The sequence below is a fragment of the Morus notabilis genome, unplaced genomic scaffold, assembly GCF_000414095.1.
Source record: "Morus notabilis unplaced genomic scaffold, ASM41409v2 Scaffold801, whole genome shotgun sequence".
Lineage (NCBI taxonomy): Eukaryota > Viridiplantae > Streptophyta > Magnoliopsida > Rosales > Moraceae > Morus > Morus notabilis.
Genome location: NW_010357956.1, coordinates 104,149 through 114,628, shown reverse-complemented (window position 1 = coordinate 114,628; position 10,480 = coordinate 104,149). Strand labels below are relative to the sequence as shown.

At 37.6% G+C, this 10,480-nt stretch overlaps 2 protein-coding genes across 2 annotated transcripts; one reads left to right on the top strand and one right to left on the bottom strand.

The window, feature by feature from the left end:
* The first annotated feature begins 2,949 nt into the window (after positions 1-2,949).
* LOC21395161 (putative pentatricopeptide repeat-containing protein At1g10330) lies at positions 2,950-4,580 on the top strand. Its single transcript, XM_010091168.2, has one exon. It carries the CDS (start codon positions 3,027-3,029, stop codon positions 4,401-4,403), a length of 1,377 nt encoding a protein of 458 aa, XP_010089470.1. The 5' UTR covers positions 2,950-3,026; the 3' UTR covers positions 4,404-4,580.
* A 507-nt stretch (positions 4,581-5,087) lies between these two features.
* LOC112095384 lies at positions 5,088-8,070 on the bottom strand. The gene is made up of 6 exons (XM_024177275.1): positions 7,694-8,070; positions 6,909-7,454; positions 6,725-6,814; positions 6,502-6,587; positions 5,456-6,221; positions 5,088-5,184 (listed from the first exon to the last, which is right to left on the bottom strand). The coding sequence occupies exons 1-6, from the start codon at positions 8,068-8,070 to the stop codon at positions 5,088-5,090; spliced, it is 1,962 nt and encodes a 653-aa protein (XP_024033043.1).
* Between the last annotated feature and the right edge of the window lie 2,410 nt (positions 8,071-10,480).

The window sequence follows — 10,480 nt, the reverse complement described above, 5'->3', positions numbered from 1 at the left end:
AAAATCATTAAGTGCAAGAAATTCAAAAGAACTGCACAAGCATCATAGATATCTCTATCCTATGAACAACTCATGGTATTTCAATTAAGAGCTTATTCAATTATCACCTCTCAGTCTCAAATCAAATACAAAATCATGTAATAGTTGGCCAAACAATCACAAGCATTAAGAATAAATTGAAATACTCAGCATATATGGATTAAACATCAATTACTTAAAAAGAAGATTGAGAATTCGAACATTCATAATCCGGCTACATCGTAGCCCTAGAAAAAGGAATTAGTTCATCTCTAAACAAAATAAATTCCTAAACAAAGTCTTAATCATTGGAAAGGAAAGAAAAGAACTAGTTTGGAGTTGAATTGAAGCGTCTCCGTCTCCGGATTTGAGCCGTTCTTCTTCTCCGTCCCAATTCTCCTTTTCTTCTCTTGAATACTCTCTCAATAGCCAGCCGTCATTCCACAGTCTACAAGTCCCTTCTAATTGCTCTAGAATCATGTATTTATATGTTTCCGAGCATTAGGGTCAAAACGGGTAAGTTTTCTCGCGATTGGCCTTCAAAACGCGTCTTTTCTCGCGTCGTAGCGCCGCGGCGCTGAGTTCTTAGCGCTGCGGCGCTACTGTGTAAAATCCAGGGCGCTGCAGCGCTGTCATGGGCGCCTAAGCGCTGCCCATTCTACCCCAATGCACTAATTCCGCCGGATTTCAGCGACATTTGTCCAAAACCTTCCAAATCATAGACTTTCACCTAACCTTCAAACAAAGAACAAAAACACACATAAAAACTAACAAAAACCTCGAAAACCAACTAGATATTAAGTGTAAAATGATACTAAATGATAGAGTAAAACTCACTCATCAGTCGGCGAGAGAAAAGAGAAGAAAGAGGCTTGGTCTGGTCAATTCTGAGGGAGGAAGAGATGTTTTTTGAAGTGATCTATACTCATAGGTTAAAATTAGGGCCGGCAATTTTTGACACGACACGAAAACAACACAGGATAAATGGGTTTGCACCGCACGATTATTAATTGGGCTGTTAACGGGCTGGCACGAATAACACGAAAATAAACGGGCTAGATTCGTGCCAACCTGTTTAACACGCTTAACCCGTTTAATTATACGGGTCATTATCGTGTCGACCCGGCCCGACCCGTTTATTAAGGTCATATATATATATTTTTTAAGAGAAAACCCTAAGTTCTCTCTCTCATTCTCTCATACCTGCGTCACTCCTCACGCCCGCCTTAGTCCTCTTCCGCCTCAGTCCTCACCCGCTATTTCCATCTCCTCAGGGTACATCGATTTGAGCAAGCATAGGGTTTTAGAAGAGGATACTCAGGCATGCGAGGAGAGGTACAATAAGAGCAAACTCGTTCACTCGATTATGCGCCATGTTGCTGAGACGATGGGCATCGATTTGGAGGTATTTAGTTTTTGAATCTTTGCTGCTATTCTATGCATAATTTGGATTTTTAGGGTTTGGCTGTGTATTTGGAGATTTATGCGTGCTGACGAATTTCTCTGTTCAATAGCAAGAATGTTGAGGTTTTAGAATGTTGAGGAATTTGGTTAATATTATTGGAGAGGAGTGTGGGATTTCCGGCTTGGTTGCTCGGAGAATTTGGAGAAAACTCATATGGATATTGGTTTATATTGCTTCAATAGCAAGAATGTATGTGTTGAATAAGAAATTTATGGAAAGTTTATAGGATTATTTTGGGTATTTGAAGTTTTAGAATGTTGAGGAATTTGGTTAATTTTATTGGAGAGGAATGTGATGGGATTTTCGGCTTGGTTGCTCAAAGAATTTTGGGGGAAATTCAGGTGGATATGGTCCTCAAATCAGCATGCATAGATTGCTAGAATGTATTTATTGGAGTAGGATTTTAAGATCACATTGTGGGGTTTCTTTCGAAGCATGTATACATGATAAGGAAGAGAGAGTTTATTGCCGCAGGATAGTTCTTATCAAACTTGTGAATTTTCTTCTTCCTTGTAACTTGTTTATGTTTAACTTCTAATAACTATAGAGGTTCTCTCCTATCCAATTGGATTTGCATTATTAGAATTCCTTGTTGTTGAATTAGTTTTATCTGCCTGCGTTAATGGCAATGCCACGTGATATGTGTGGGTATTAGAATGCCACGTGAAAGTTAACATTTGCTTCAAGTTCGGTAAGTTAATGATTGATGATTTGATTGATATGAATGTGATTTGGCTAGTTAGACAAATTTCACTTACTTCTGAGGATCATGTGTAGGTTCGTGAGGCTTTATATGGAAAGACTTCAAGAATTAACGTGATTGGTTTTTCAAATCAACTTTTTAATAGTAAAAGTTGAGTACAACATTTTGCACTAAAGTCATTTGACAGCTGTTTTAGAAGGTCGCTTGCTTATTTGCAGCATGCCTTTTGTATCAATTTTTCTGAGTGTGTGAGATCGGGGTGTGCAATTATAATTTCATTAATTCTTCAGGAGGAGGGTATATAGTTTTTCAGGAGAGAAATTTTGTTATATTTGGATATTTTAGTGTGTGTTTGATATTTGGATATTTTAATGTGTGTTAACTATTATGCATGATTTTAACTATAAGTGATATTAAGTAGTCACTTAATATAGTTTTGAATACAATATAAAATTCCACTATTTTTGCTAGTTGAGTCATAAACGGGCCATAAATGTGTTTTTTTCGTGTTGGCCCGTCGCGGCACGTTTAGTAATCGTGTTCGCGTGTGGTGTCGTGTTAATCGTGTTATTAACGTTTCGTGTTCGTGTTTGAATTTTTGATACGTTTATTAATCGTGTCGTGTTCGTACTTACTATAATCGTATCGTGTCGTAATCGTGTCAACCCGAACACAGTCCGCGAACACGAATCGCCAGCCATAGTTAAAATAGAGCCCATTTTTTAATACGTAAGATACACGTCAAAATTTGTTATAAAAAAAATATAATCTAGATCCTTGATTGTTGTTTTGTTCCGGTCTCTTTCGTCAAAATTTCTCAATCTGTTTCTATCTGTTTTCATGCCACGCTCGTCGGAGCTTTTGCTGCAACTTCTACAAAGATTCCCCAAACACCCAAACCAGGTTCAACAAATCCATTGTCTTCTAATCACTGAAGGTCATCTCCTTCTCCGCAACCGAAAATGGAAGAACACTCTTCTTTTCAACGCTCTGATCAGAACCCATCTGGGTTTTGGCCAAACTCGAAAATCCTTACTCCTCTTCGCCCGCATGCTTCTTCACCGAGCCCCGCCAAACGGCCACACTTTTCCGTCTCTTATCAAATCGGCTTCTTCATCTTTGCCTTCTCTGGGCCCACCACTCCACGCCCAGGCTCTCAAGCGCGGTGTTCTGAGAGACCCGTTTGTGCAGACTTCGCTCCTGAGTTTCTACGCTGAGTGTGGAAATCTGCGGAGTGCGCGTAAGGTGTTTGAGGAAATGTCTGAAAGATGTGTTGTTGCGTGCAATGCGATGATTGATGCTTTTTGTAAGAATGGCGATATGGGTTCTGCTCTTTGTATCTTTGAAGGCATGATTAAAAGGGATGTGGTGTCTTGGACTAGTGTTGTCAATGGTTTTCGGATGAACCGGAGGTTTTGTGAGGCGGTTCGGGTTTTCGGGAGTATGATGAGTTGTTCGGTGAAGCCGAACGAGGCTACATATGTTAGCGTGCTTTCTTCGTGTGCAAGTTTGGATGGTTGGGGAGGGATTTATATAGGAAAGCAAATACATGGGCATATTCTTAGGAATGAGATTCATTTGAGTGTTTTTATGGGCACTGCATTCATAGATCTCTATGGGAAGAGCGGTTTACTAAACGCTGCAAAAAATGTTTTTGATGGAATGGTGGTTAAGGAGACTTGTTGTTGGAATGCTATGATTTCGGCGCTTTCTTCCAATGGTCGGGAGAAGGAAGCTTTGGACTTTTTTGAAAGAATTAAGATGGAAGGATTGCAGCCTAATGAAGTTACGTTTGTAGCGGTTCTTACCGCCTGCGCTCGTGGCAAACTCGTTGAGTTTGGCTTGGAATTGTTTAGATCAATGTTGAATGATTTTGGAGTCGTGCCGGTCATGGAGCATTATGGATGCGTTGTTGATCTCTTGGGAAGAGCAGGGCTACTTAGGGAGGCGGCGGAGTTTGTGCAAAGCATGCCTTTCGAACCCGATGCTTCGGTTCTGGGAGCTCTTCTTGGAGCCAGCAAGATTCATGGAACTACCGAGCTGGGAAATGAAGTGGGACAGAAACTGATTGATATGCAGCCACAACATTCTGGACGATATGTCGTTTTGTCGAATATAAATGCTGCAACGCAGAGATGGAATCGTGCTGCTTATTTGAGGAAAATGATGTTAAATGCTGGAGTTCAGAAAACTCTAGCTTATAGTGTGATTACATGAAAATTTAGTTTAGACTTTTTTTCCCTTTTTTCCAACATAGGAAACGGTAGATTTATCCTATGAAGTTGGAACATTTATAGTCCGTCCTACAATTTCGTATAATTCTTGGCTGTATACTGAGTGTCAATGTAACACATGCTACATTTTAACAAGCATTGTTCCCTTTCATCTTAATCTTGTCCCACATAAAGGAAACAATTCCTTCCTCTAGCTCTATAAAAAAATAAAAAAAAAAACAATATGATATTTTCCATATGCACGTCACCTCTGACTATCTGTATTGTCTGGAGCTAATAGTTTGTTGGCTCAAACATGGAGTATTTCTCAGTGCAAAGAAGGATTTGATTTTTTTTGGTTAAATCAAGGATTTGCATTCACACCGTCCCACAAATTTATAAGTATAGTTATCCACGGTTCTACTTAAACAATGTCTAATCATCCTTCTAGCAGGTAAATATAAACATAGGAGGATCTCAGTGATATAAGCGTCTGCAAAGTAGTCATTTTAAAGAAGAAACAGTTGATTCACCAACTTAAAGTTCTAGGCCAAAACAAAGAAGTCTTCATACCTTCAAACAAAACCAAACTACCACAAACAGAAAAATAAAACACTAGTTCTTTTCACTTAATCGCAACAACGTTTCCGCATTCAGCGAAATTCTTAACAAAAACATAGCACTTGCATTAACACCAACTAAGTAGATTCTCCGGCACTGATAAGCTGCTTAGAGCGGATCCATACTCCAAATCCTTCTTCTCAGATTCCTTGTTGATGAGTAACCTGTCAACACAAATAAATATTTAGCAAAATGTTTATGCTTTGATGAAAGAAAATCATATAGTTAGCAATAAATTCTCACGAATAAAATGACACAAACCAGGATCACTTCCTAGTGTAGCAGGAGACAAGGTGGACTGCCACTAATGCTGCTACTGCTAAGAGGAGTAAGGCTGGCATTCACAATAACATAAAAACTTAGAGAAAGGAAAAATGCTGCACTTCTTAAGGAAGAAAAAAAGTAAGAACAAGATGTACGTGGATGGTCAATCACCGATTGCTGTCGACTTCGCTACCAGCATCACTGCCACCATCACTTGACAAGCTTTCACTGTCACTGCAAGAGAGATTACTGAAAGAGGTGTAATAAATAAAGAGGTCATCGAACTTTTCACCTTCATTGGTTACATCATCGTGTAAATTGGGCTCTAAGTTGGTGTTAATCATCTCTGCTTCACCAGATGCGGAATCAAAACTTCGAGCTTCAAGATCATCAACATGGCTAGTCCGTGTAAAATTGCAAGACTTCGGTCCAGCTTTTACGGTGTCTTCCTCGTTCTCACTTATCTCAAGAGCATCCCAAAACTGCGAGTACTGCACTTTTTGCATATGTGTCCTAGGATATGGCAGATTGATGTAAAATGCCTGTTGTACTACATCCGCAAGTATGTATGGATAATCATCATACCACGTATTATCAGAGCCAAGACTTGCAATGTTACAATCAATTCTTACTGCTTCCGTGTTTGGATTGGTGTCGAACCATTTGCACTTGAACAGAATAACACGATAGCCAGACGGGTAGCTCAACTCCAACACACTGCGTAAAGCACCATAAAAGTCCACATCTTCACCTTCATGCAATTCAGTAGAATTCACCGCACTATTCTGTGTAATCCTATGCTTATCTTCCTCTTCAGTAAGGAACCGTACTCCATTGACAATGCCACCAGAGTACGTATTCACCCTCATTTCAGGTCCATTAGCCAATGCATACAATTCATCTGTGACGGCTGTTGGTTCAGTTTGGCGCAGTTTTTCTATAAAAAAAAAAACAAAAACAAAACAAAACAAAGGGGCACAAATTTATCATCAAATGCAAATAACAATAAGATGAACATTTAAGCCACACAGTGGATAGAATGTTGACTTTACAAGATTTTAACCAATCAGAAAATTCTTCTCGATGCCTTTCGTCGACATTAGCACTAGACATTTTCCTCAACTCCTCCTTGTGCTCCCTAAAGACTCATTTATTAATGTGTAAAAAAATCATCAGAAAGAAAAAAGAAAAAAAAAAAATTTGAACATGTCATTTACTCAGCATGACTGCAACTCTTTGCAGGTAAGTAGTACTTCCAAGTGGACTTTTTCCATCTCTTCGCAAGACAAGGTTATTGGGCCTTCTGGTCCGAAAGGTTGAGCAGGTTGTGAAAACACAGACAATGATGCCCTTTTCTTTCCATGGACAACATTTGAGTTTTGTTCATCTTGATTGGAAATGGAATTTGAGTTAGTGTCATGAGGATACATGGAACAAAACCTTAGTGCTTCATATACACTGTATGCCTCTGCAATTGAATCTTCTGGCTGAGCATTTTTTCTAACGAACTTGCAAAGTTTCTCCAAATTTCTGTGAACATTATGCGTATTAATACGGTGATCCTTTTTTCTTTTCTTTGGCAATGAAGAAAGTATAAAATTAGAAGTGCAAAGTAAGTACAAACCTTTCAAACGGATACATCCACCGAAAGCCAACTGGTCCAACAAGTTTTGCTAGATGTGGTAAGTGCACAGCCGAGTGAACCATAAGATCAAAGAATGAGGGTGGATATATTTTCTCAAGCTTGCATAAAATTAACGCAATCCTCTCTTGAAGCTTGTCCAAATCTTGAACACGCAAAGTTTTAGCACATATTTGTTGGAAGAAATTGGATAGCTCGGCCAATGTTGTTGTAATATCCTTGCGCAAGTATGGATGAGCTGTTATTGGAAGAAGTCGTTGCAATATCACATGACAATCATATGCCTCCAGTCCGGATATTGTTACGTTCGCAACACTAATGTTTTTTGAGATGTCTATTGCATAAGCGTCCGGAAGTTTAGCATGCTTCAAAAATCTGCAAAAATAAGTACTTTCTTGTCTCGACAAAGTGTTACATGCAGGTGGTTTCAATAAATGATTCCTACGGTGCTGCAAGTGCAATTCTCTTCTTATCTCCAAATCAGCCAATGCAAGTCCAAACGATCTCTTATTGCGTCCTTTGTCTTGCCTTTCATGTTCAACAGGGTCCCAATAATATTTTCACACAGACTCTTTTCAATAGACATGACATCCAGGTTATGTCTGACCTTCAATTTGGACCAGTAATCTAACTCAAAGAAAATACTTTTCTTCATCCAATTCTCAAAGCACGACTGATGCCTTCTCTTCCTATCATTGTTATTTGGATTTTTTCCGGACTTTATGATTGGTACAGAGTCAAATTGACGTAATATTTCTTCTTCAAACATTTCCAGTGGTGGCAAACCATCTTCTCCTTCCCAATCTGCCTTATATTGTTTATGATATCGCCAAGCATGTCCAGGAGGCAAGTAACAACGATGACCTAAATAACATGACTTACTCTCGAGTGACCATTTCTTACCCTTGAGTGGCAGCACGGACGTCTCATAGTTGCAGGTTGGACATGCTGAAAGCCCCGCCATACTCCAACCGGAAAAACTCTCATAGGTTAAAACGTTACCGATCGTCCATAATGCACATGCATGCAGCTGAAACGTTTCTCCACTTGAGGCATCATGTGTTTGAACTCCATTTATCCATAAGTCTTTCAGGTCATCCATTAAAGGCCTCAAGTAAACGTCAATGTCTCTTGCAGACGTCATCATAAAAAAGTCCTCATTCATACACTTTTCAGGCGGAAGATTATAAGGCACAAGTGTTACTGGCCACATACTATAGGAGTCACCTGCGTTTCCAAATGGCTTGAAGCCTTTAGTTGCTAGCCCCAACCGGACATTTCTAGCATGATCTTTAGCAAACCAAGGGTATTGCTTATCAAGATTTTTCCACTCTTCAGTATCCGCAAGATTCAATTGTGCTTGTCGCTTGTTTGAATTTAGAGGGATCCTATGTGTTAGATCTGATGTTATGTCTGATATTCTAGATGATGTTAGAATATTGTCTGGAATACGGCTTGATTAATTAAGATCCGGGTTTCTTACTGTTCAAATTGTTCAAGTAGAATAAACTACAGAAATCAAAAGAACACACAATATGGTATCGCAGTTCGGTGCGCACACCTACTCTGCGGGGCCACGCCCAGACAATAAACAGTTCACTATGTTCTAGAAATTTCAAACACTGGACGGACTTATTTACTCAAGGACTCCCACCTATACAACGACGCCGCTGTGACGAATCTCCACAGTGATTTGTTTAGCGTGCACCACACGTCTTCTTAACTGCACGGTGAACTCCTTTCAATTTTATTTATGTTAAGTTTAATTTGAGTGGTGTTTTAATTTAGAAGTTTTATTTATCCGCTGCGTTTCAAAAAAAAAAATACTGCGTTTTATATTGTAATGTTTTCTTTATTAATATTGAGTTTATACGTTTGGCATCTATCTTCAAGTAATTAATGAATTATGTTTAAGAGTTGAAAGCTTTTCACGTTAAAAGTAACGGTCCGTACGGCCGATCGTTATATGATCTGCACAAGCCTAGATTTGAGAGAAAGTGTCAACCAATACAATTCACACTTTATCGATTATTGCACTTTGCATATTGGATTACGTCGTTTTGATAGAGTTAAATAAGTATTTGAACATTTTCTAATAACCAACATGTATCCCATAATTTTCAAAGACAACATAAAAAGATTCATTTTACTAGTCAAATTGCTTATTAATTTTTTAACAGTTTGATTCATGATTGATAGCAATTTTTATATGACGTATGGTAAATTTTTAATATAAACACTTATAGGTCAATGTCTATAAAAAACAATCCAATAGATAAAATAACAATTCTATCGATAGCAATAATTGACAATTTCTAATGTAAAAGTTCCCAAAATATAATCCATATAAAAAAATAAAGAGATATTTTCGTAAAGAAATCATTGAAGGGTTCCCCCAAATTGAGATTTCGTGATTGAAGAATCAAATTGTATTTGATTCACTGATTGAAAATTAAGAGAAGAGGTATCCAAGATTTGACAAGGACTTTGTTGATTGTGATTCGGTCTCTACCTCTATGCTGTTTCCTTTACTTGGTCTAACATGAGAAAGTGGAAATCTAATGGATCTTTTCTTAATATATATTTAGATAGAGAGCACATGACTTGATCTGTAAATATACATATAAGTTTTTTGTTTAATTATTTTTAAATTACAATTCAAACTTTTTTATTATAATATTTTCTCTTATTATAAATTTAAATTTATGAAATAAACGGACTAATATCACCACCATCGTAGATTTGATCTCTTCTCTTATTCATTAATGTAAGCTAGTGTGATCTATGTTCTGTTTGTGGGGGATTGTTTTTTTATCAATTATGACGCACTAGTTAGGTTAAGTTGCCTTATATGCATCGGTCTGGAGAATTCTTGCATCCATTCATAAAAACGGTTTTTGACACCTTTAAAGTGATAAAAACGTAAAAATCAAGTATTACCTTTTGACATGTAATTAGAATCAACGGAGAAATATATATGCTTTCCAAATATTGTTTTTTTTTTTTTTTTTCTAGGCTCAATTAACATTAAACACAATCAAATCTTCTTTTATTTAGAGAATAGTATTATCATATACCTATTACAGACTTACAGGTTACCTCTTTTGAAAAATGTTACTACTTTTTAGAAAAATAGGTGGTGGCTGCTCACTTAGATTAGTTAGATTTAGTCATCCAGTGATAGATCACTGAGTCAATTAGTTATTCACCAATAAATTATTGTGCAGTTATTTCCCGATGTATATCTTATGATCAAGGGATTAGGATGATCTTGTTATGGGTGTACGTGAGCTAATGGGTAATGGGTGTCGCATGTTAGGTTAGTTGGTTAGTGTCCCATTTTTTTGAGGGGATTAGTTGTAATGATTTCTTATTAGTAAATTTCTTTGGTATATATATATTGAAAGGACTTTGGTATATTTATGCTATTGAAAGATTTACATTAAATTCCCTCAACTGAACCTATTAAAAGTCGAGACTCTCCATTCTCAAAAATAAAAACAAAAAAATAGAGGTCGAGACTCTCTGAAATGAACCTATTAGTGTCCCTTTTT